The sequence below is a fragment of the Spea bombifrons genome, chromosome 6 (genome assembly GCF_027358695.1).
Source record: "Spea bombifrons isolate aSpeBom1 chromosome 6, aSpeBom1.2.pri, whole genome shotgun sequence".
NCBI lineage: Eukaryota > Metazoa > Chordata > Amphibia > Anura > Pelobatidae > Spea > Spea bombifrons.
This window is the reverse complement of record NC_071092.1, coordinates 5,720,192-5,748,110: the sequence shown is the minus strand read 5'-3', so window position 1 is coordinate 5,748,110 and position 27,919 is coordinate 5,720,192. Positions and strand designations below refer to the sequence as shown.

The 27,919-nt window shown below is 41.1% G+C and overlaps 1 protein-coding gene across 1 annotated transcript; it reads left to right on the top strand.

Annotated features, from left to right (window-relative positions):
- Positions 1 to 21: 21 nt before the first annotated feature.
- KLHDC8B (kelch domain containing 8B) lies at positions 22 to 24,975 on the top strand. Its single transcript, XM_053469604.1, has 5 exons — positions 22 to 612; positions 7,125 to 7,289; positions 8,875 to 9,099; positions 16,449 to 16,550; positions 23,571 to 24,975. Exons 1-5 carry the CDS (start codon positions 222 to 224, stop codon positions 23,765 to 23,767), a joined length of 1,080 nt encoding a protein of 359 aa, XP_053325579.1. The 5' UTR covers positions 22 to 221; the 3' UTR covers positions 23,768 to 24,975.
- Positions 24,976 to 27,919: the final 2,944 nt, after the last annotated feature.

Below are 27,919 nucleotides of genomic sequence, written 5' to 3'. Positions count from 1 at the left end.
TGCATCCATCAATGACCGAGGTCGATGCTTCCTGAGGATTGAGACGATGAAGAACAATCATGAAGACAATATTGAGGGATCTACATATTCCTAAAATTCCTCGGTTAAACAGATGTTGAGAGACAATCTTTGCTCATTGGGAACCACAGCTGCTCATACAAGGGTCCTTTGCCCTCGGTTGGACTTGGATCGTCTCGTTAATGTTTTTTTATTGATATACAATGCCGGTTTCTATCATGGCATCCAGTGCCATCACATCCCTCTACTGGGAGGTCTTCCCTCCCATGCCCACCTGCCGTGTTTATTGCACGCCAGCCTACCAGGACGGGCGCTTGTATGTTATTGGAGGGTGTAGCAAGGTAGGCCTACCCTTGGACACCGTGGAAGTGCTGGATGTGGTGTCACAGATGTGGACAGTTTTACCCCCTCTGCCTACAGCTCGCGCAGGGGCTGCTGCGGTCGCTGTAGGTAAGCAGGTCTTCGTAATTGGCGGCATGAATTCCGAACAATGCCCGTTGCCTTCTGTGGAGATATACAACACGGATGAGGGAAAATGGGAGAAGAAAGCCCCCCTGTGTCAACCGTCCATGGGCATCAGTGCCATCGATAAAGGTAAGCTTTTGACATTGCATAAATTATGCTTAAAGACCACAAGACAGATACATTTACCTCATTATTTATAAAAAAATGCATTTAAAAAGCATCTACCAATAAAATGTAACTATGACATTATTGCGTTTTTTGGTCACAGGTGAGAGAATGTAAAATAAATGAGTGAAGAAATGTAAATTTTTTAAAGAAAGGAGAAAATATCAAATAAACAGCGCTGTGCCATCTCCCTGGCAACAGAATTGATGGTTGCCATGGAAGTCTAGGTACATACAGTGCACTGACCCTAGCTCATAGCATAATTAGTGTAGATCCCGTGTCTTTTCAACACGCCGGTATAATTGGTCATCTTTGGTAATTTGTCTTAACTTGAGAAACTCCGGGAAAGAGGAGACCACGAAATATAAGAAGCTACTGCTGCGTACTCCCTGTTTAGGAGGACCAGTCTCCAAATCCATCTGTCCCTTTTTCCTCCCCTGATGTCCTGCTCGGAAGGAGCTCGGAATGTTTGTTGGGTATCAGTATATCGCAATGTTCTACAGCCCTAAAAGCAACAGATCTTCAAATGATTCCTAATCAGCAGTCCCAGGAGCCTTTGCGCCTGTCAATCAAAGGGTTAAATTCACTCGCATTTTTGCAGTCGACTGGGCATTGGGATTTAGGAAACCCTACAGATTTATGTGCTTACACGTATATCTTTCCAGACATTGAGGCATTTGGCCTTTTCCATGTCACGAAATATATAGGACACCGAGGCCCTGATTTTATTTCTCCAAGCAAAAATGTCAGAATAAATTAGAGCGCGCCGGGGCGACTCGGCCCGGGGACCGGTTAAGCCAACGCGCGCGCTCACGTGGTCGCACCTCCGTCTTGGTGTCTGCCGCCGTCACATTTCATATACGTCTGCAATGTACGGTAAGAGGCTGGCTCGCCAATCTATGTTCTTTATTGGCGAGCCGGCGCCGTCACTGAAATGCCAGCACCGTCAAGTTAATCAACTGCATGTTCATATGTTATCAAAACAAATGATTTGAGAGGGTTCAAACAACCCAAAAATACGGAGACGGGCAGATGGCGAGAGCAAGCTGCTGTGCTAATTACAACGTCTGCATGATTATTATTGGTAGAAGGCCATGCGCATCCATGTTTCAGCTCCATAACGTCAGGAAAAATGATACAGCTTATCAAATAATGGAATGTTATTATGTTACTATGTTCAGAAGAAATTTATATGTTTCTTTTTACAAAAAGTACATTTTATGCAAATGAATGCTATGTTGGCGGGCCTTTAAATAATAAAAAATGAATAAAAATAAAAAAACTTGAGATTTCCAGCTGCTATCATTGGGAAGCATTGCGAGCAGCACGGGGGGCCGGGGCGGCAGCAGGAGCATGGAGCGGGGCAGTTATAAGAGCATGGGGTGGTACGGGGCAAAAGGCCCTGTCTTAAGGTTTCCGCTGGGCCCTAGGTTTTCTTATGGTGGCCCTCATCCCAGCTTTCGAACACTAGAGGTTGTATCTTATCCATGCGCTGATGGCTTCGCTGTACAGTCGCAGTATGATTACCAGACGGAACACTGGACACCTAAGAACCTTTCATTATTCTAAATGTACGTTTTTATTGCTGTTAAATCATTTCCCCCCCCATTACTTCTTAAGCCAATTTTCCTGTAAAAAAATATATATATGCAAGGTCATGGACGTCTCCTCTCCGGGATCATACTCATTCCAAGCCATATGCTAAGATTTCGCTCCGAGTAAGAGGCTAAGTGCAATTAAATCTTTTTTGGACTCAGCTGGATTTCTCAAACCATAATCTTTCGGAGTTTGTATCCGGTGGAGGGGAAGGGAATCGTCTAAAGCTTGTTTAATTACCATAAAGATCAAGGGCCATCCTGGTCAGAAGATCCATCGTTTTATCGTGAAATTATTATTTTTTGATTCAGCGGCCTCTGAAATGACCCCAAACCCAAGATGTTAATTGGCAGAGGAATTAAACCAAATCTAAGTGACAGATTGATGTACGGCGGACTACATTTTCTACAAAGTCATTTTTGTCATTGGGTAGAATTATTTTTATTTTTTATTTTTAATTTAAATTATTAAATTATTTTAAATTTTTAATTTCAAATAATTAATTTCAAGATACATGGCGCGTCCTCGTCCCTCCTCATAGGTTCCGGGAGTCTGCATTATGGGAGCTCCTTGCATAAGAACCATAAAAATAACAATAATTTCTGTGTTTTCTACCTCTTTATAACCTTCCAGTCTGTTTATGTTATCCTGGCCTTATGCTGTTCCCAAAAAGGTCAGACTTGCAGGATCTCAGATGGGTTGATCGCTGCCGAGAACATTTACAGTGTTGCTAGTTTAATGAAATTTAACATAACCTGTTACTTACCCTGATTATTACAAGTGAAGTATACAACGGCCACATTCTAGAGATTCTGGATAATTCTAGAATCTCCATATTGCCTTTTGGTCCCCATTAATGTCAAGCTTTTTTTTTTGTATTTACTACTTTTTTTTGGTGTCAAACAAAGGAAGAACAACTTTTCCACCTTCCTGGGTCCTTCCGAGCACTTCACTGTGAAACACTCCGCAGAGAATGAGAACGGCTACACTGAACACATGTACACGGATGGACACATGTACACGGATGTCCTCACATGTCCGCCGACCATGTTAGTGAATAAGCAGCACTTTACTAAACAGCAGGTTTTCTTAATTATCCCTGAAAAAACGAAAAACTGTCCAAATTTCATTACTACGGTCGTTCTTTGTGAAATACCATTCATTCGCTTGATTAACCATTACATGCATGGTCATTGTGATCAGACGCATAACCCCATTCAAACAATTTATTTCTATAAAAATCAGACTTGATTCATATTTCTAAAGCCCCCCCTGATGCGAGTGTGAGGTCTGTACCAGCGTGAGGAGCAGTGCACTTCCCAATGCCGTTTTAATGCATAGTCACGTTGCTATGGAGTCTCCAGGGAGACAAATGATTAAAATTAGATCCAATCGTCTGTAGTGTTTATATTATTTACATGGGGATGGAGAGAGGGAATAAAGAGCCATAAGGCACCTTTATGAGACGGAGCTGTCTCGGTTTAATTTTCTGATGTTGATTCCGCTTCATTGGGTCCATTGACGCGAATCGAAAAGGCTGGGGCTGGGCTAAAGGTCGTTGCTTTCATTTAAAGGGACCTCATCCAACGTTATAATCGGTCCGCGATAGAAAGGATATCGTGTCCGATCCTTTTGGTTGGAGACCTTTACTGTTTTAGTGTAGATTAGTCCTGATTTGGTCCTTGTGTGCGCATGGTTGGAAGCTGGATCACTAACTAGGAGACCAGTAAGGACAGATAAGTCCTGCTCCTGGGACTGACTGTCGAGCCAATTGAGACTGTTGGCAGCTATAGATAAAGGCACCTACACCCTCTCTCTTGTATACCCCCAATTGCTTTGTCACGTATTTTCTTACCCTGGCTTATCATAATATTATTTTTAATATTTGTATTATTTATTATTTATTATTAATAAATAAAGGTCCTTTTGTTCACGTTACTCAAACAGCTCCTTATATCAAATTCCGCTGGCACCTTGTGCCTAGTAAGTTCTGTGTTAAAAGTTTTTCTCTTAAGAAGCTGTTTTTGTCCCGTTCTTGTGAATACTGCCAAAAAAAAACAATATATATATATTAATAAACTAAAAAAATTAAAAAACAGCTTCACCAAACCTATTGCAGTGACTAATATCCCAAAATCTGGCCCCATTCCGGAGGCTGGCAAAGTCTAGGTAGTTTGGAACAGCTGACGAACATGACTAATAAGATAAAATTAAATTACCCCACCTTGCGCAATAAATGTGTACTCTTAAAATGACACAGAGCGTGAGAATTAATACAGTGGGGTTTATTCACTAAGCATGGAGTCTATAAGAGTTCCTACAGGAAAGACTACAAGGGTGACGTTTCTTAATGGATACGAAATAAAATGAAAGGAAATAGCCATATATTGTGAAATTAGACTTATTTCACAATATGGGGGCTATAGTCAGGTAATACATGGGGGCTATGTCCGTTAATACATGCTGTGGCCCCTGGCCGGCCAACCTATTTCAATACCCAGAACAGACCAAGAAGAAAGCTTCGGTGCATCGATAAAGCAAAGCAAACAGCAGCAATAAATATCTGTCACTGAAACAAGCGACTCGCCGATGTAAACGGATTTTAAGGAAAAATTCATTATTAAAGTCGTGTATCCAGTTTATCTCCTTGGCTGACGCAGGAAAATCAATTTTAATTAAGAACTCTGTTGTCTTTTTTTTTCTCAGCGCAGAAAGATTTCCATAAAATGCGAATGGCAAATAAAGCTTTACTCTGCCGCGTATTCCCCACAGGTAGGAATATGAAAAAGAACTGAACGCGAAGGTGCAATCACCATGAAGGTTCAGGCACAGGAACCTCTATAAAATAAGACGTCTGCGGTAGGCGGCATCTTCTCAGCGGGAATGATTGCTAATAATACAATTAATTATGCAAGTTATTAATTAGAAGGGTAACAGGGAACTCTGCGGGTTGGACCCGGAGTCTCCGAGGGAAGCCCTGCTATTCTGGGTCTCCGGGCAGAGGGGTATGTAGCCTTTAATGATAGGGGAGATATGGAAAGTGGGCGGGGAGTAGGCATACTGTGGGCGTGGCTACAAAACAACCAGGGAACCAGGGCTTCACCCAGAGGGTCAAACCTGGTGAGTTCCCAGTTATGCTGATAATTAATCAATAAATAAGAAAAGTCAAGAGAAAATTATGGATAAAGCCCTGGCCCCTAGCTCAGCCTCTAAAAATATGTATATATGGGTGTTTCTGGCCTAGGGCTGACCCAGGGAAGTGTTCTCAACATACCCGGGAATTCTCCGGGCTTGACTTGGAGAAGTCTGGGAGAAGCACCGCTTCTCCGGTTCTCCAGGTCAACACTCGAATACTCCAGGTCACACCCCAATCCCTGTCCATTTTGCCTTTAAATGGGAGTGTTTCCCATGATGTCAGCGAGAACGCCCACTGACATCAACGGGAACGCCCCAACGTCCTGCAAGGGTTGGCTCCAGGTAGCCTCAGCCCAGAAGTTCCCAAGTATGGCCCTCAACCAGCTCCAGACCTACCATCTTCTTGTCCCTTGCCTTGTCTTCTTCACGCAAAGCATGACATCATATACCAACATAAAAAATCTGCACCGACCGCTGCAGCTTAAATTGGCCGGTTTCAGGCGAAATCTCTGTTTTTAACCTAAAAAAAATAGAACATCACCGAGTCATTGTTCGTAGAGTGCGAGAAAGCCGGCCGCATCAAGGACTTTCTGATGCATCTGATGCGAAAGCCTTTTGAGACCTCCCGGTCTAGTCACGCGTTCTGCGGATAAAGCACAGATTGTCAGCGCAGGAAACATTAATTACATCTGCTCGCGTCGTTTCCGTAATTACATTTAAGGAGATATTTCCACCCAAAGTGGTTTTAATATTGTTTATCTCGTGATGGATTTTAATTACAGAGCTGATGAGGAATACGTTATGGCGGAGATTCCGTTTCCACTTTCACATACATTCACATTAAAAATTAAAGTGACACACGCCATAATTCTTTAATAGGATCTCAGTAAGGGGCAGAGCCGTTGTTAAATGTATAATTAATGACATTGTAACGTTGTCTTCTCAATATGAAATTGTTTTATTCTCTCTACTAATGGCTTCCGACCGAGAAAGAAGAAAAATGTAAAGAATTGAAGAAAAATGTGTGTTTTAGTGTTTTATTGTAATTATTGCTTTTAAAACTGAACTGACAGTTTTAAATTGGGAATTATGTCTTGTAAATACATACATACATATATATATATACATAATTTTTATAAAAATATAAAAAAGAACATAAAGTGCTCCACGGTCGGAATGGTCCATTCCTTTTATCGCAGGTCTTTGTTAATCCATCTCTATTTGGGAAACAAGCACACTGCAGCAATATAAAGTCCTGATCTGGTTATTCAACAAGGCATTTGAGAAAAGAGCGCAAAACAGAAATTTACGGTTAAAAAAAATAGTTGAAAAATGTAAATGTGCCTGGAAGCCGTGAAATTCGCTGATATAGAAAGTGGGGTAACAAAGAAAGAAACTTTCAAGATTACATTTAAAAATCATAGCTTCCCAAGCTAAATTTGGGTTCAGAATCCTAAATATATGTGAAAAAAACTGTTCGCCGTTCATCTGTTCCTAAGATATTCATGTCTAGACACCCAGCAGTCTGAGATACCGAAGGCATACTGTTTATAACGCTTTACGGGTTATTCTATCCTTAGAATGTATATTAAAAATAGAACACAAAGAGTTTGCCAGCATTATTCACTTCGTATAGACAAGCCAATCAGTGTCAGGTAATTGATATTCTGCTGTTCCTATTGGTTGCCATTGATTTTGTTTAAACGGTTAAATATTTAACTGTGAGGGTCTTTTTTTTATCTCAGAAGGGAAGATTTATGCTCTCGGAGGGATGGGTGCGGATACCTCGCCTCAAGCTTTGGTGAGAGTCTACGAACCAGCAAAAGATACTTGGCAGCAGTTACCGTCCATGCCCACCCCGCGGTATGGGGCATCCACCTTTCTACGCGGAAACAAAATATACGTCTTAGGTGAGTTTGTTAATATATTGTGTGTTCTACACTTTCAGATGGGTGAGAATGCTTTTTTTTTACTCAATAGAAGCCATTACAAGACATGTTGGATGTTCTTTTAATATTCAATGAAGGTTTAAACTCAAGGCAAGACAATTTTGTAACGTGTGTTCTAGAATAAAGTAATTCTCTATTTTATATACATTCCTGAGAGCTCTCCTGGCTTGACCTGGAGTTTCCTGGTGAAACCTTGCTTCCCCGGGTCTCCCGGTCATTTTCTTCTTTCTCTGGGCAGGGAAGTGGCATGTGGCCATGTCTATGTTATGCCTACTCCCCGCCTACTTTCCTCTTTTCCTACTAAAGGCTGTCTATAGCTAACCCCACCCCCGCATAGCTAGCACCACCTACGCGAAGCCATTCCTCCAGAAGATAGATCTATGTAGCCTACCCTGGAAAGTTCCGTGCTATGTTACAGCACTAATTAATCACAATGAAGTTAAGGGCAATTCAAGAAAAAATCTTATAATTTAAAAACAAAATAAAGAAATAAATCTCAGCACACTCTATGTTTGAATGCTGGGATTTTTTTTTTTTTTATTATTGTATGATGTTCCTCAGAGGCTTTCTAAAGGTTGACCTCCATCCCATAGCACCTCATTACCAACGGAATTCATTTATATCATGGCTTTTTCTTGAATAACATTAAGTGCAAACCTCCAACTCTTAAACTATTTCTATAATTGAGTAACAACAACAAAGTAACAGTCTTAAAATGGTTCTGCCTTCCGGAAGAGGTGAACTAATGTACCACTGTAAAAACCCTAGTAAGATTGAGTACAAACAGCTCTAATATATATATATATATATGCCTACAAACCATAGAGAGTCCACAGTCTATAGCGTACAGAGTGTTGGCTCGTATATATTTCTCATGATGCTTTAGACAATTCTCACCCATATACCCAAGGCGAAGCTTTGCGTTAAAAAACTCCATCCATGTAAGGTTCAACTCAAGATTAAGTCATCTCCCGGGTAAACGTGTAAAGCTGTGAACAGTAGCGACCGCAGGAGGATCTTTTGGGAAAAAGGAGCGAGGAGTAGCCGGGATTAAAGTGTCTTCTTCAATTAGTGTAGAAAAAAATGATAGTTTTACGTTTTTTCCGACGCTCACTTACTGGGCAGCCCGTGAAAAGGACAAACGATTGGTATTTTAAATTAGATGTCCTCTGACGTAGGAAAGTAACTTGTTAATATATTTTTGGGAGCCATTTACATAAAAAAAACCTGATATTTGGAAGGTTTTAAAAAGACATGTTTACGACAATGTGTCTATGTAGTTTACAAAAAAAAGGTATTCTGTAAATTCTAATTCTGTAGAATATTTGGCCTTTAGAGGTGATCTTCTGATCAAATTGTTTGAAGGTAGAAGAAGACAAGAGGGGTCCCAGCCCACCTTTGTAAGTCTGTTAACGAAACCTATAGACAGTTCTTAATTCTTAACTAATCGAAACTTGGAGTGAATCGGTGGAATTTTAATTCTTAATGTAAAATGGAAGGTCTTCCGATGGAACGTCCACTCCATTTGTGTTCTTTGTCTCGGCAGGAGGACGGCAGGGTAAACTTCCAGTAACAGCCTTTGAAGCCTTGGACCTTGAGGTAAATAGCTGGACTAGATACCCCAGCATCCCAAGCCGGCGTGCCTTTGCAAGCTGCACCATGACTGAGAATTTGTTCTTCAGCCTTGGTGGTCTACAGCAGCCAGGACCCCACAATTTCTACTCCCGGCCGCACTTTGTGAATACGGTGGAAATATTCGACACGGAGCAGGGTGAGTCTCCAAGCCGGGAAACAAATTTCCCCCAGAGTCCTTTGTTTAATGTCAGGGGATATTTTGTTGCTGTTACAATTGTATCTGTTCAAAGTGGCAACATTCGAGAAATAGTTTAATTGGGTTTTTTGGCTTCTTTTGGTTCAAAAGCAGGATGGAAAGGTAGATGGCTTGAACTTAATAGACTTTAGACTTTTTTAATCCAAATTACTATGTTACTATGATAGAACTTTAGCTTTATCACCATGGCAACCGACAGAATATTCAAATTGATCATTGAGATCGGTCGGCCAAACGGCCTCCTCGTCGTCAATCCTTGAGTTCTGAAGGATGGATGTGAAGACCCCAACGTCCACTTGGCCCATGTGTCATTTTGGCTCTTATTGGTCCTTGGCCTGATCTGCCACCTCCAATTAAAAAAAAAGTGTTTTACCCCTGGATTCTGATGGAATTCTGAATAAGTAACGGCTTTTTCTATTGGTCTACGGCCAAACACGGAATGGAATTATTGGTGTAGATCCAGGGCTCCTATATAATTGATAGAAAGAAACTTTAAATTGCTAAATAAACAAAACTTTATGCAATCAATAGGACAGAAGTAACGCTCTACGCTGTGAAAATATCTTATTAAGAAGCCGCCACTGAATGTGACCCCGAGAGAAATGCCCGCTTCGATTTTATACTCTGCATCTGTGATTTGATTTGTGTGCCTTTGGTTTTTAAGGTCATGAGAAGATATTATGACATGGTTGTGGAATGGATTGGAAAGGAAGTTTACTTTACTTAGATGGTGGTTGGTAAGTGGAACAGCCTCCCAGCAGAAGTGGTAGAGGGTAATACCGTGAGGGTATTAAACATGCATGGGATTGGCATGTGGCTCCTGAATCTAAGGATTGTGGCTCACAATCTTTTATGCCATCAACCTCTGTTTCATTGTTTCTAATGAGATCCCTGAGTGTTTGACACTCCGGTGTTGCCCCCTAAAAATTAGAGGTCTAGTTGTATACCTGGTCCAACTTGATTTACAATGAAGGCTTTTGCATGCAAAAATTGGTTTATATAGCGCCATCATATTCTGTAGCGCAGTACAATGGACCAACAGGACATAACAAGTAACTGCATCACAGAACAATTACATTACATCGATGTGACAATTACAACTCGATGTGACACCCAAGTTGTCTTTGTGCGGAGAAGTGTATGCGGTGGTGAAGTCCGCGGAGCAGATTTAGACACAATGTCTGTTGTGTTACGCTCTACTAAATAAGACGGATAAATACCTTGCCTGGGACAGCTATAAACCCGGCGTGTAATTTCATGTTAGAGCCGTGGAAGGTCGGTGCTGTCACTATGCTAATATATATATATATATGGGGAGAAGACGAAGCCATCAGTCTTCTGCATGTCTCATAGATTGTGCTGTCTGCCCGGGGACACTTCCGTCCGTCACATTGGTAACGGTCCTTCACGATCTGCGTTCAATCAGTTCCGATGTAATAAATTACTGGAAGCGAGTAGCAATGAATCAGACGCTCTGCGACGACAAATGTACTCCCGTCGCGGGGAGCGATCCACTTCCAAAACGTTCAGCGAGCCGCAGAATTACCTTCCCTGCCAACACGATGTTGCCCAAAGGCCTTAAGTAAATATTAATGATTAAAAATGAAATCTTTTATAGTATGTAGAGTAATGGCCAACTCGTCTTCCAATCTTCCACTCCATCTGTGATGCGAGCAAATCGTTAGCATATGTATAGATCAAAAGATATTTCTGCTGCTCCTCACATATTTAGCCTCTACCAATTCTTCTCCCAGAGTCTCCCAGATTTGAAGGATCTATCAGGACAGTTAGGTTCCCATCGATATACCGGAGAATTATAACTCTGGTCTACCCATCTGTGGTTAATGAGAACTGTTTTTTCTGGTATTACTAGTATCAGATCAAAATATTTTAGTGTTTTTTTTCTTAAACCATTTGTTAGTTTTTGCCCCATAATATAATGTTTTCAAGCAGCTGCATATTAGCCATTGTATGAGTTCTCACCCATCTGAGCGCTGACGGGATTATTACTGTATACAGTGCTAGGGGTTATATTACTGTATACAGCGCTAGGGGTTATATTACTGTATACAGCACTGGGGGGTATATTACTGTATACAGCGCTGGGGGGTTATATTACTGTATACAGTGCTGGGGGGTTATTACTGTATACAGCACTGGGGGGTATATTACTGTATACAGCGCTGGGGGGTTATATTACTGTATACAGCACTGGGGGGTTATTACTGTATACATTGCTGGGGGTTATATTACTGTATACAGCGCTGGGGGTTATTACTGTATACAGCGCTGGGGGTTATATTACTGTATACAGCGCTGGGGGGTTATATTACTGTATACAGCGCTGGGGGTTATATTACTGTATACAGCGCTGGGGGGTTATATTACTGTATACAGCGCTGGGGGTTATATTACTGTATACAGCACTGGGGGGTTATATTACTGTATACAGTGCTGGGGGGTTATATTACTGTATACAGCACTGGGGGGTTATATTACTGTATACAGTGCTGGGGGTTATATTACTGTATAGAGCGCTGGGGGGTATATTACTGTATACAGCGCTGGGGGTTATTACTGTATACAGCACTGGGGGTTATTATTGTATACAGCACTGGGGGTTATATTACTGTATACAGCACTGGGGGTTATTATTGTATACAGCACTGGGGGTTATATTACTGTATACAGCGCTGAGGGTTATTACTGTATACAGGGCCGGGGTTTAAACATATTTTCCCCGAGCTTCCCCTTAAGGTTACAGTCACAGAGTACCGAGTGTTCATCTACCTTCATCCCTGGGTGACCAATTAAAAATGATCTTTCACCTCATCGCGAAAGACGATGTGAAGATGGAAGGCAGGACCCCCGTCACCCAGCGATGAGTCTTCACACGTTGGAGTCGCCCGCACGCTGTTCCAGGTTTACAATCTAACGATGATTTCCTCAAGCAGCCCGAAAAGGTGTAATAAAACCTGCGCCGGTTTATGCCGATAAAAAGCTTTTTCTAGTTATCTCAGAAATCCTATTATAATTCATCATCCGGGCGCAGCGTGAGGAAGCAAAGTGTAGCCAACAAAACCTCAGCTGCCAACGTTGACAACTCAGCCGCAAAGCAAAGAGACGCTGCAGAGACTTTCTCCATTAACGGGCTAGCGAGGCAAAATAAACGACCTTCTTTTTACTTTTTCATCCAAGGATATTGGGAAAGTTCATCATACGACTCAAACGCCATACTCATTGTTTATGGTATAAAAAAACCTAAATATACAAAAAATATAATATATATTCTGAGTATATAACGCCTTTTAAAGGACAGTTTAATATCACCTTATGAGTGCTTTAATATGAATTATTTTGGAGCATAAAAAAAGCACTTATCTTAAAGAGAAGCTGCAGCTCCCCCACTTCCTCTGTAGTCTTGAAGCAGCCAATCCGTCGTAAGGAATCTCATCCGTTAAAATCAGTGGGGGCATTTTTTTTTCCATGCATTGGGGGGGTGAGTGTCTCACCAGAGCAGCTGTTTTATGCAGTAAAGTGCATCTAAAGTCTGGAGTGACCCTTTAAAAAAAGGATTATAAAGACAAATATGGAGCAAAGTGAGCGATGTATTTATTTTTCAATTGCCAACAAAGTTCTTCTTTCTGAAACAAAGAGAGTAGCCTCAAAATAATCTTCCTATTTAACGGCATTAAGTCCATATTAGAATGAAATAGAATTCGTTTAGAAATAGAAGCTCTTGTGGTCAGTAAAATAATCAGGCTGAGTCCGTTAGTCTTCTGGTCATTTTAAATAGAAATGGATTTAATGACCTTTATTGGCTGCCAAGCGTCTTCTGTAATGCCGTGCGACCCAATGCTTGGCGGGAAGCAGTGATTATCTCAGATACGCAGACCTCGCTGTGCAGATACGTTCTTGACGGTCGCTGAACTCTAAAAAACTCCTTGTGTTGCTCAGACTAGTTGGTTTGGGAAAACGGAGCCAAGATAAGAAATGGACTTATTGTCTTCCCGATTGTGCGGACGGAGGCGTCGTGGCAGAAGGTGGCCAGTGAGAAGTAATGAGAAGCCCCCGTTGGAGATGGTAGACCTAGACCTTCTGCTTCGTCCCCATTCAGTATGTGAGACCCTTCAGGCTTAGGGTGAGCCAGCTAGATAGAGGGCCATGGTTCGAGGCCATTGGAGAGAAATCAATGAATTTAACTTTGGGCTTTCTTAGATAAACACAATCACATGACCATAGCTTGATGAGAACACATCTAGCTTCGATCAGTGCCGAGTACACTTGACAAAGGGCTGAGAACCTAATGTTGTGTCCACACCGTCCCTTGTGCCCCAATATTTCACAGTTTTGGATCTCACCCTATTGAACAGTTTTGGATCCACTGTCACTTTAAAATAAAATATATCATTATGTGCCTAATAAAAATATAAAAGGATATACAAACAGCCCCCCGGCACAACCCCCCGGCAGCGGCGATATATGTTCGGCGTCCTAAAGAGGGGCTTCTCTTTGACACCGTTATCTGCGCTGCCAATTTTAAACAGTAATAGCAATAGCTCTGCTCAGTTTTCATATTATTTTCAGTAATTACCTCTCCTTATCATCGAAATATGATGTAATGACACGAGATCAGAGCCTCGCCGGAGGGCACCTCGCATACAGGGCCCTAGCATCTTAGTTAATCTTTGTAGTCATCGTACCTTGGCATAGATAAATTATTATGAGGAGTAACGAGCAACAAAAATAACATTATTTAGAAAAAAAAATCTTGAAATACTCTTAATACAGGGAGGATTGGCACAGGATGTCTCTGCATGGGGCACATTAGCTAAATGGTTGGTTCTTAAGTATCACGCCGCTTGTGATCGTGTAGATAGAGCTGTGTACACCGTGCCCAGAAACAGGTATTTATAGCCAGAAACAGTATAAATACGTTGCCTCTATAACCATCCCCCTTTAATACCCCATATGTCATTGTAGTGACACGCTAATGGTGACAAAAAGATTGCTCTAATAACAACCTTTGTGGAAACCATGACTTGTCATGAGGTGAAGATATCCTTAATGAAGTCACCTGTCTTCAAGCACAGATTTCCGCTGTGATATATCAGCAAGAAAAGAACCGAACGGGGTGCTCAGAAATCATCAAATCTGAGTAACATATGATGGAGACAGACTATGTGACCCTGAGAACAAGCCCAGGAGACCCTGTTATTTTGGTGAAAAGGCTCAATTTACGGATAGGAGGGCAGGGTGTCAAATTAGGGCATTCAGGGTCCACACCGCTCGTCCTATGCGTCTTTCTGGTGCTTGTAACGAGGCTCCCTACACTTCATGCACTGGCTGGTTGAATGATGGCTGCCTGGCCTCCAACCATGGATGGGACTGCAATTTCTGCAAAGCTTCAGTAATACTTTCTCCAAACCATATACCAATTCAATCCTGGGTAATTATTACAGATACATGCCAGGGGTTCCCGTATACGGTGGGCAAGTCCACCTCCGTAAGCCAAAAAACCTGCCCTGGATCGGCTCATGCTTCTCCTCTGGCCGATTGTCCACCTCTTGTATCTTCAGAGCCATCTTCAGAGGCAGTGATGACAAGCCATATGTTTTACTTCGTAATTAAGGATGTTCCTCGAGGCAGCAGTCCGTCTCTCTCCTCTTTGCTTTGTGAGATATTTCACAGGATTGAACCTGTAGCGATTCATCTCTGCTGACATCGAATGCAAAAAAGCAGAGCTACCTGCCTACAAGAGAAGAGAATCCGTGTTACATTCAACACAAGCTCCTTTTGCTATCATAGATTTAAACCTGGTGGATTGGAAAGCTGTTATGAAAGATGACTAATAAGTAAAAACAGCATGTCGGGCTGGCAGGTGATGAAATATGATATTGGCAGGGCAGGTTCGATCTGATGCCCCAGAGGCAGGCGGTTAATTAATGCTTTTTGGGCCAAGTTCTGTCTTCAGGTGTTAGAATGAGCGTGTGCGAGCGAACGGCGGAAATGTGCCAAATGCCCCCTGCCTTTTCCTTTTCCAGTATGCCAGAGGTTAGATCTCTAAATCCAGAGGTTATGCGGTTGGGAGGGAGGTTGGCTCGGTGTGCGCAGCTGGTACGAAGCGATTTCTTTAATCACCATGACAACTGACGGCGAGATATCACGGTTCAGGCCGCGAGGCAGATGAATGAATTGGACTGAATATAGACAGGATCCCAGCTGCCTTTGCACAGGCGGTCCCGAGGGGCGCGGGAGATAAGCACACACTGTTCCTCATGTTCATTCAGTATCTTTACCTCTGCTCGGTTTGCTGTCTGTCAGCCGGGAATGGGATTCTTTAACTCTAAATGATTACAGAAGGGACTGTGTTCAGATAAATGGCGCGGCATTTACCAGCGTTTAGGGGCCGAGTCTCCCTGGGATTGGGGTGCAAATGGAGGAGGGAAAAGAACTGAAAAATATATATATATATATAAAATATTATTTATTGTAAATATATATATTATCTGTTGAGAAAACCGATATAATTATTCTTATTCAGGTTAAGTGAGGATATCAAGGTAACGCTTTGCTACATTGTATCGAACCACAGAAACAGAATACTAGCAATGATAGGATTTATTTTAGACCTGTTGGTCTCGTCCTAGATTCGGGAGCCATATGTCTATCCCATGCATGTTTAAAATCTCTCACTGGGAGGCCGTTGCATTTATCTACCACTCTCTCAGTAAAGTAAAACTCCTTGCATTACATGTAAGCCTCAAACATTACAGCAGGATTCAGAAGAAATGAACAAGAAATAGATTGCTGTAATTTAATTACATTTATTACTCAGCAGCATCCAAGAAAATGTATAATTATAATATAATTATTTATCACTGATTATTATGATTTGGGGTCCAACCACTGCCCCCTCTCCCTTACTTACATGCTTGAGATTGGGGAGTATCCATAGCAATGCTTAAAACAAAATGAGATATCCGAGTCAACAGATGCGCAGACCACCCTGATCCCCCAAAATAGTGATCCCCAGTTTTCATTCCAAATGCTCCATATGATACAGAATAAAATCCGCTGCCAGCCTCGCCAGCCCCCAGAACTCCTCCGGGTACCTGAGAAACCCCCAGCGATTAACTGCCCCCGAGTACCGCCGGTCATCTGCACGCTGAAAGCTTTTCTGCAAAGAAATAGAAATCAGGACTCTCCCGTAACACGTCGAGGATGTTTGCATGTGTTTCTCGCTGTCTCTTTTAATGTGGCATTTAATTTTGTTGTATTTTTTTTAGGTATATGGAATAAACCGGGGCGTTCCACGCGGATGAAGGAGAAGAGAGCTGACTTTGTGACTGGCTACCTGGGTGGAAAAGTGGTGGCAGTAGGGGGGCTAGGTACGTCTTATCACCTGTCTTTAAGACCGCTAAATATTTATTTACAACATGCATATAATAGTGTTAAAGATGCATATTCTTCCCACTCTACTAAATACTTTTCTTAATGAATATTTACAACACCATCCCTATAATTATAGGCTATAATCTGAGACAACACTGATAAATTATAACACTTTGTTGCCATAGCAGCAGAAAACCCTTAAAATGTTTTTGTTGTTTAACTGTTTTTAATAGTAATAGTTAAAAGAACGTTTTTTTTGTAGTTTACATATATATATATAAAAATAAATATATATTTTATATATCTATATATATATATAATGTATGTATAGTAAACTATTATTTAATGTAAATATATATATATATATATATAAAGTATTATTTAATGTAAATATATATATAGTAAAGTATTATTTAATGTAAACATATATATATATATAAAGTATTATTTAATGTAAATATATATATAAAGTATTATTTAATGTAAATATATATATATATATAAAGTATTATTTAATGTAAATATATATATAGTAAAGTATTATTTAATGTAAATATATATATATATATATAAAGTATTATTTAATGTAAATATATATATAAAGTATTATTTAATGTAAATATATATATAAAGTATTATTTAATGTAAATATATATATATATATATATATATAAAGTATTATTTAATGTAAATATATATATATATATAAAATATTATTTATTGTAAATATATATATTATCTGTTGAGAAAACCGATATAATTATTCTTATTCAGGTTAAGTGAGGGTTAACCCCTTAAGTGTCCACTCTAAGCTTTATAATGTTTCAAACAGTCTAAACTATTAAAAAGTAAAATATAAAAAATCAGAGCGTGTAGGGAATTGCCGTTAGGAAAATATACAGTGGCGTCAGATGTCAGATTTATTGGAATCTTTTTACAGTACAAAAAAAATCTGTTATCCATAAAAGTCCGTGTTTGCGAGTCGATAACCACTTCGGCATGAATCAAATACTACTGTATCCGAAATAGCCTCTGATTCCAGACACAAGTACCCCCCCCCCACTTCAGAGCGTATTTAAATCCCCTCTTTCATAACTTGTATCTCTAAATGCGGACCCAGACTCTGCGTTCGCTTCTGCATCTGGCTGACGGATAGCTTTGCTCTTAATGAATGGCATAATGAATCCTTGTCTCGCAGATAAAAATAACAACGCATGAGATTTAATTTTCAAGATTATCTCCTAATTTATCTTGGGACCCACAATTCCATCTTTAGCTGGTTTACCACATCTAATGACGTTTATTAACGGCATTTCATTGTCCAGGTTTTTAATCTTAATCAACGCGGCGCCTGCATTCCGGGTGCCTTGAGAGAGAAGCTCCGGCCGCCCTATCGTTTCTGCTGTCATCGAAATAATTTGTGCATATATAATGTAATATAAACCAAATGAGTGTTCTACAAAACTTAATTGGGATTTTAGATGCAATAGTAACTAACGACTCAAAGCAGAGAGACCATTAATTAAAGGGAGGATTGGTTCTAATATGAGCAAACCTGGCCAACTTCCCATGGTGGGCTACCAGCAGCTCTCCGTCTTCTGGGGGAACGGCTTCATGAAGGGTCAGGGCTAGCAGCATGGGGTGTGGGGCTAGAACCAGATAGCTCTTACTGGGTACGGAATAGGTGAGCACTGGGCATGGTCAAGAAACTGACCCAGAGACAAAGGGAAGTAGAGCTTTACCCGGAGACCCTGGGCCAAACATGAAGAGTTCCCTGGTATGGATATGAATCCAAAGGAGATGAAATCATAAAAGTCCTGCTGCTTGGTGGGAGGTGATCAGGGGATCTGTGACTTCACCAAGGCCACCACAGAACTTCTGCTCCCACCCGTAGACAGTATATCAAACTCCTCTTACCCCATTTCATTCTGTTGTTGGTCGAGTTGGCCAAGTTCTACTAGAGACATCTACCCCACCTATGTACACCAATGTGCAGTCCAAGCTCAGCAGATCTGCCCATTCTCAGTCACTGGGCCACCATGGACATCCTCTGGTCACCCTGACCCTCTGCACTTCAAGAATAATAAACTGGGTATTTCTTCCGATGCTGAGCCCCTCAATCTTGAGTTCCACTGCTGGTTTGATTCTTCCATCCGCCGCCTATATGTCATCATCTTACTGTTAGATAGGATCTGTGCTAATGTCTCATTTTACTGCGGTACAAATTCCCACCGGTCCTCCTCTGTGTTTAATTGCTACCTTCCGGCAAACAGCTTTATAAATTTCGCTTGTATGCCGTCTGATTAGATCCACAGAAATAAACTTTAACTTTGTTGCTCAAGGCAGCTCCCGGCATTGTACTCCCCTCTAATTTATGTATAAAGTTTATCTGGAACATTTCTTAAGGAGAACATAAAAGTGTTATTTTGTTCTTCTTAAATTAGAGCCTTTGGTATTCTTCGCAGTGACAGTTCCTCCTGCGACATTTCTAGAAAATAAAACCTTTTCTGTATATTCCTCTAAACAAAGTCCTTGCATCACAAAGAGCTGGAGGCGTTCATGGAGGACATTCTCACCTCTTGGACTGAAACCATAGAGATGAACTTTTAGTTCATAATCTATTATGCGCCCCAACGGGTTCCTTTGGCCGGTTACTTCCGTGACTATTCTCTATAGGGTTTATCTGCTAAACTGCGAGCCATAGGAGACTTTTACAGTGAAATCCAAGCATACTCTTAATCTGTATCATCTTGGAAATGTTGCACGTTCTTGTCAAACGGCATTTTAGGTCCAGATATATAATTCCAGATAGAGTCTCCTCCTCTATGGTAACAACTGTCCCACATAACGTGCCAAGTGTTCCGAAGCTCTTAAAATCTAATTATAGCCATTCTATAATAAGAAACTTCATAACGAAACTTCTTCCCTTTTTTATTAGAATTACTATTATTATATTTTATTTATATAGCGCCAACAATCTCCGCAGCATTTCTTACAGTCCCTACATTCAAAAGGTCTGACAATACTGGAACGGTCAGACTAAGAGGGCTTGGCTTACAAGCTTACAATCTTTTTTAAGAAAAGTACGTGGACCACTGATCTACCAATCTTCAAGGTTATGAGATCAAGCACTTGCATATAAAGTAGCGTGGTGGTGCCTCAAAGGGTTAAAGATTGATTGATCTATACTTTTTATGATAATTCTGCCAGCGTTATGTATAGATCTTTTTTTTTTAAACTTCGGTGTTACCAAAAAAAAACCCCTTTCGCTCTTGTGTTTCGTAATCCACCACGTTTTAGAATTATCCTTAAATAGATTGTTTAGTTACTGGGAAAAAAAAGTATCTTTAGGCTACGGAATGATTTGCATATTCATTGGAAGAACCCACATTGATTCATAATCAAGCTGTGATATGCAAACAGAGCGAGGAAATGAGATGTACATATATTCAATGTCTCCGAGAGCCTTCCTAATATCCCCAAAGCTGCAAAAAGCAGGTGTTCAAAACAGGTCGTCTATCAATCGCCGAAAAGGGTTTTATTTTTGTTGTCGTTGTTTTCAGAGGAAGTGAAAAGGAAAAGATCTTCAAAGGAGAATCAAAATCTGAAAAAAAAACTGTTTCATTTTTCATTACGTTTCTGGAAAATCAATTTTTCTTTGTAGATCTCCAGCTGGTGAAGATGTTTAGAGATAAAAATCCACGGGATGAAATGAGTTTACCGGCAAAATGAGGCTGACGATGGTCGGACGACCTTCGGGTTCTCGGAAGGGCCACAAGCGTTTGTGGGTCTACAAAATAATATTTGCAGGAAACACATTGTTATTTTTATGGTTCCAATGATATATATATGATTTTTTCATCTAGAAACATAAGAGTTTGATGGCAGATAAGAACCATTTGGCCCGTCGAGTGAGACACCCATCATGTCTGTTCCTTGGGCTCATGAGGTGTTCCTTGGGCATCATGAGCCCAAGGAACAGACATAGGGGGTAAAGCCTGACACGCTGGCATGGAGGGTTCTCCTGGGCCAGCAGGAAGGATGATAAACCGTGATAAAGGATTTTTATGTCTTCTGTTGGAAGAAACAAAAAAGTTCAATCATTCTCGTTCCCTCAGCCTCCAACATCCCACCAGGGGCTAGGCCCAGAACTGGCCATGCTTTTGCTTATTGGTACATTAATCTACTTTAGGTGAAGATCCCTTTGACCCAGTAGGTTAAAAAGAATATTTGAGATATAAACAACCTTCTCCAGCAAACTATGCCTCCAGCTGATGGTAGAAGCTACATAAAGCCCCCAGCCTTGTTTATGTATCTTTTGGGACAGATAACCCTGTATACAGAAAAAGCACAAGGAATATATTTAATCATTTTCAGCTTTTCTGGTAGTACTTTGACCTCACCTTTGATATATCACTTATTTTTCTAAGGAACCCCAATCTGACTCAGCTTTCCTAGGAACTTCCATTAAGGTTATTACTTTATTACCGTCGGTGTTTGGATGCCTTCCAGATGTTGTAATGCTTTTTTTGTCGAGATTTCTTATCTGCCAAATGGGTTTTTTAACAATTCTTCACAGTAACATGCCTTAAAAAAATGAGTAGAAGAAGCTACTATAAAATATGAAGTCCCATGGCACGAAGGACTCTGTTGGAAGCTGGTTCTGGGGGGGTCATGGACTAGTGGAGATGAAGGGGGCAATGACCACACATTTCTGCAGAGAGAACAAACAAGGACAATGCCTTGGATAATCCATTATGAGATGAAAGGACGGGGAAATCATATTGCTTAGAATTCCGGGGTCCTCTTTGTATCCATCAAACATTACTTTGTACAGTTTTTTCTGCTTCATCTTTCCTCTGGAATCCCAATATTTCTTTACCCGAACCCAACCCAAACTCTGACCACCTGTCCGTGTCCCGTGTTACCCCATCACATAAAATCACGTGATGACTTTATCTTCAGAGGGTATATCATCTACCCACTGATTTGTTGGCTTTTGATCGAGAGTGGGTTATAGAAGGTAAGAAACGGGCAAAGGGTTGCAGATATCATATAAAGGGTGGCAGAGACAAGTAGAATTAAAGCATCTTTGGGTTTTTCAATCAGAGTACGGGCATCCTAAGTCTTGGAGGTGGATCTGGTCTTTTATTTGGATCTATAGCTGTATCATATATTTTTCATTAGACCTATTTAAGTAATTTCATTCTGGATTGCTGAACGCAGAAGGTACACTGACACCTTTCTTGTCACATATTGAGAAGGCAGGGTTACTTCGGCACATTGCGATAGTAAGCAGTAGAACTGTTAATAAACGGTGCCTTAAAATAGGATGCAATGTTCTCTAGCATGCAATCGGCCGTGTTACGTGTGTATATCGTACATGCTTTGTTAGATTCTCTGCCCATTACCTGCTCCGCGTCTCTCTTTGAGTTCTTAGCGATGGCGTGGTGAGATTGCCGCGCTGACTCATTTGTCTGCCCCCCCCTTGGAGTCATCTTAAGAAATGAAACGAGGAAAAGGTTACTTCTGTCTGTCATGAGCAGGAATGACGGCCAAGCCTGCAGGAGATGGAGTGGGATGTGAATAACTGATGTGTGCAGCTACCGAGAAAATAAAAACCCTTGTAACAGACCACGGGCCACCTGTGTGATTTATCAAGGTTTTTTCTCTCGTGGAAAAGGAGAAAAAATTAAAAGCTAAAAGAGGAGTCAGTTTCATGTTACAAATATGTCAAAAACACAACTGAAATACACCCAAGCCCCATTGACTTAACATTCTAAGCTCAAAGATGTTGGATTTTTGCGGTACCGTGGGCTCTTTTTATTAAAATATATATATATATAATAAAATTTGATAACCAACATTCACTGAAGCAACAGACAAATGTGCCTTTGAATGGGTGAACAATTTTTATGCCATTCACTGGCTCCCCCCGTCCACTAGCCATAGGCTTTTTGAAGTTTGGGGGAAAAAAAAAATATATAAGTTGCGTGAAGGGTCCGAAGTTTTATTAACCCAGTCATTGATGTGTAACATGGACCCAAAAACAAAACCACATACCGAGCGCATTGGTGGACCTAACCTGTGGTCTACACAACGTATCCAACCTTGAGACCAGAGGACCAAGCTGTCCGTCAACCACGGGTCCTCACCTGTGTCTCCATCCAGCACTTAACCCCCATAACTGTTGTTTTGTTTAGGACCATCTCAAATTTCCATTACAGAGGAAAAATCTCCATCAACATATCATTCTGATTCTGCCCCAAGGGAAATCCAGAACTTAAATGTGCAGTAAATTTCCCCTGCGTGAGATAAGATAAGGTTCCCTTAAATTAGACTCTCCTCGGTGTGCTGCCTGCTGTGATTATTCCCTACCCCTTCCGACCCGTTACCGTTATTTCTATAGATCCAACAATGCTGTTGATGTAAGATTTCCATGTCTGTCTGTCAGGCTGCACAAACCGTACCGCTCGTAATCCGCAAAATAACCGCTTGCCCTTTGTAATAGGATTCCTGTCAACGTGCTTCAAGAGCCACGGAGTAATAAGTATGTCAGTGTCAGCTAATTAGTGAACCGCAAGTAAAAAAAAAAGGTATCGCTTGTGACTGGTAAACACCAACTCGCTGTTATCTAACAGTCATTTGAACCTTCATTTCACTCTTTTCCAAGGATTACATTTTTTTTGTTGTTTTCTTCCCTCGCTGCATTCACTGCGGCAGGAGTTGGGAGGAAAGTTGTGGTTCCAACTCACTGGATTCATTAGGCATATTGAAGGGACATCCATGGCAGGTTCCTTCTACAAGACGGACTGACCTGACCATGTCTAATGCATAGTTATTGAATGTCATTGAATTAACTATACCTTGTGCCAGACCAGCCAGGGCCGCTTGGCTTGGACCTTCATACTGCATAGAAAAGTCAAGGAGTAGAAGCCACAACTCTCCTCCCAATTCTCGCTTTAGTGACTTTGTGTCTGAGGACATAACCGATATCTTTACTTCTTCTTCTGCAGGCAACCAGCCTTCGCCTTTGAATTCCGTGGAAGGGTTTAACCTGGTCAAGAAGAAGTGGGAGATCCTACCCTCCATGCCAACAGGTCGATGTTCCTGCTCAAGTCTTCAGACCGGCAACCTACTCTTTGTAATTGGTGGGGTGGCACAGGGACCCAGCAGCGCGGTTGAGGCCTTATGCGTCTTGGAAGATGTTTGAAGGGGCATTTCTTGTCCCCTTTTTTATGACAAACCATACAAGTTACGATGTTGTGGAACAAGTGCCTGTACATCTCCTTAAGCCGGAAACAGAAGTACTGCTGACGTTGGGAGGCTACCCAAGAGAAGACGAGTTGCTGACATACCGGAGATACAGAATGTATCGTGATAGTTATATCATGCGGAACACGAGACATTTATCGTCTTTGGTCTGTGGGTTAAGATCAATATTAGATGTTAGTGTTTAGAGTCCAAGATGCGTACGAAGCACAACCAATGTAGAAATATGGATTTACAGAAGTGCAATTTCATCCACAATCTTATATGATACCAATCAGGGTAACCTAAAGTTTCCTTCTTTTGATCACCTTAAATAAACTTGTTGTCAGGTTTAACCAGACATTTCTATTGATGGGAAATATTATACCAAAAGGTTTACACACTTATTTAGTAAAAGAGCCTTTTTTTCCGATATAATTTTTATTTTACGTCAAATATATGGCATTTTTGCCCATTTCCAAAAGCCAAATTCCAATAAAATGTACAATCTGAACCGATATCGCAACAAACATATGATAAGTACATAGATCTGTACAGATTTCATACTGATATATACTATATCAGCGCATAAACGTCTCATAAAATATAGATATTTATAAATAAATGTATAAATAAAGGAAAATATATAATTTGCCGCACAACCTCATGAGCGGATCGAATGCTGATACGGATGGTAATAATAAACGGCTCCTGGAACAGACATATTTATGCTGAAACGGCATACTGCGCGAGCATGAAAAATATATCCAACCAAGATGAAAAGAAAAAGTGGAATGGAAAAATACCTCTGAAAAATAATTAAACTATTCCGTCGGAGAAGCAGTTCGGCCGGCTTAACGCAGCATTTCAATTTTATATGGGTATATTGTCAAGAAAGATTATTTTGTAAAATCCATGAAGTTTTACTGTACCAAAAATTGTTTTTTTTTTTCTTCTTTTTAATACAAGAGCAGATCGAATCTGATCAGCAGAGAGACGCGCTGCCCGGCACCCTCGACATCCTTCAATGATGTGACGCACGCGTTGTCCCCGTCATGTAAATACCAACAGGCATCTTCCAACTCCGTTCAGGGCTGATACATTCTTACCTAAAGAGACGGCAGATATTGTAAGGCTGGATATTAAAGTACAAATATTATTGCTTTGGTATTTGAAACCATCCGAGTTCTTGGCGGTGGAATTTCCCCGTGGCGCACAATTATTTTTACTTATGAAACAAGAACCAGGTCAAGCTTCCCGCGAGCTCTTCTGATAGCGCAGGTTTTCTTGGGATGGGAAGGTTTTGTAGAAATGGTTAGAAAAAGAGAAAGCGCTCAAAGACAAAGCTCAAAGGCAGAGCTCGCTAAGGCACCTTCGAGACATTCAAACCACGAGAGGCATTCTTCTACAACGTCCATGGAGAACTTGGTGAGCTAGGGTGTTCCTCGTAAGCATTGTAGTACTTTTGGCGTCTTTGAGTCTGAGATTTAAAGCATTCCAAAGAAGAGTTAGAACAATATATCAACAGCATATACAGTGGCGTGTTGACCTTAAGCACTGCTCCAAGCCAGACCGGCCACCCACTCCGCAGCCGCCATCTTTACTGTTGAGTGGCGGATATGAAGTCATAACCCAACGCTCTGTGTCTTAAAGGCCTTTAACTCCATCCCATATGCTGACTCAGCACAGTCCTCCATGATGTAAATGGGCTGGTTGGGGAGATCAGAGATTTCATAAATAGGCAATAGAGCAGGAGCACGCGGAGAGGCCTGATCGCCCAAGAGGGCGTTGTGCCCGCAAAGTTGTGCCCCTAGACCTGCTGCCTCTCTATTCCTGGTCAACGTTGGCCATAATATGTTGTTATATGGTGTAGATATCCTGTAATACTTAGTTTAATAAGGTATTGGGAGACTTCAGTGTCCCTTTAATGACTATTTGGTTGGATTTTGCCAACCACCAAGACATGGGTTTGGGTACGAGGAGAAAAAATATATATTTAGTACAAAAAACATATTCTAAATCACTCCACCATCCACTAAAGCTGCTACACACAGCCAAAAGCCAAGGATAGACATCTCCGTATGAATAATATGTTCAATTGTTTCACTTTAATATTGATCAGCACATTTTGTAGAAAATTGTGGCTATCCCTTTAATTCTAAACAAAAACAATGTAGAAAAATGCTGTAAAATATTCTAAAAGGAATTAAAACGCGCATAATTAAACCCGCTATGGTATAATCAGAAGGGAACAATCAGCGTTTTTTATCTATTGTGTTCCTGCGCTCCAGCTAGGCTGATGTCTATTTTTTAACAAGTATAATTGACCACTGAATTTATCCCAAAACGAATAGAAAGTGCAGCGATTTGCCGCATTTGACGAAACGCTGAAAAACAAAAAGCAAAAACGTTATCTTTTTTAAAGGGAATTTGTTATTTTTCTTAAAGGAAACTTGCCTTCTCCACATTTATGGACGGCGAGGTTGTTTGAGGCTTCACATAAAATGAAGTTTGTGAGTTGCTCTAATAAGTCTGTTAAGGCTACCCGGAGCCCTCCCTTTTCGGAATGCTGATTGGTGGCCTTGCTGGTGTAGGTTGGTGGCCCTCATAGATGTCAGTGGGCGGTCCTGCTGATGTCAGTGGGCGGTCCTGCTGATGTCAGTGGGCAGTCCCACTAGCATATATTTTCAGCCCCGCAGATGTTAGTGGGCGGTCCTGCTGATGTCAGTGGGCGGCCCTGCTGATGTCAGTGGGCGGCCCTGCTGATGTCAGTGGGGGGTCCTGCTGATATTGCGTGCGGAGCTAGCAACACACACAGGAGAGCTGTTCATTTTTGGAAGGGAAGTGAGCAGGGAGTGGGGCGCACAGCAACGCTGCTCCCGCGGGTCAAAATTCTCCCTGTGGTGACCCCGAAAAACAGCTTCATGGAACAGCAGTGGGTTAGGAAGTCTGATAGCCCAACTGGGCAATATGGCCCCGGTTATGCGGCAGAGGGTGGTCCTTTGGTTACCGCTGAGGAGCTCTCTATGCTTCCATGTCTATATCACAAAAGGCAACTGATCTCCTATTTTCGACTGGATACTCAGCGCAGAAAGCAAAAAAAAGAACAAGGTGTCTGGGGGGTTAAATACTAAAAATCCAGAATAAACAAAGAAATGAGTGTTTACAAATTCTAAAATATGGATTTTTTTAAATTAATTGTATAAAGTCTGAACATTCTGTTTTAAAGTTGACGGGGTGGGGGATTTTCCCGTGCCCGTTCTACGTCCTATAAGAGCAACAAAGTAAAAAAATTCAGCAGTTGTGCTTAAAAATGCTTTGGGTACCTGACTGCCCATTTATTACTATAAGCGTCTGCAATGATTTACTTGTGAAGGAGGTCAGGTGTTTAAATTGTGGTAGGTGTTGGACTTACAATCAGAAATGTACAGCTTTTTGTACAGATGACGATCTCTGTAGTGCCTCGCGATGTGCGTTATGTTCCCTACGTAAAAAGAAAATTGTGCAGCGTGTAGGGCAGTGTAAGCGATTTCTTCCAGTGACTTTATCAAGTTATAAGCCTCGAAACAGCCTCGAGGGTTTCATTTCGACGCCTATGAAGGTTCTCAGCTCTGCAAGGTTTTTCGAAAGCAAAATACAAGATTACAACTGTGTCCACGGCCGTGCAACGCAACGGGTCGGAATATTACTAAAGGGTCATAAAAGAAAGTAACAAATGCTGAATTAAAATGAGTTCGCTAACAGAAGATACTAGAGTCCAAATGGCGACACAACCGGTATGAACCTCGACGTCCCAGAGGAATAGGAGAAATAACATAAGAGCGGAAAGGTCTTCCAACAATAACATTTATGGCTAAAGAGGAAAAAATAGAACACAAACCTTAAGGAAGACAATGTTCAGACCCGGGGACAGTTCAAGGCTCACTTATTCCATTCCCTTGAACTTTAGAATTCTATGGAGTCCTCAATTCCTTTGAAGACTGATCGCCTGGGGCAATACGCCTTCGATTTGTACGAGTCGCACGGGGTTAAGCTGGTAACGTTAAACAATATTAATCAATGGAGCGTAAGACGAGTCTTTGTGCTGCGGTGACATTTTATGAACACATAAAAA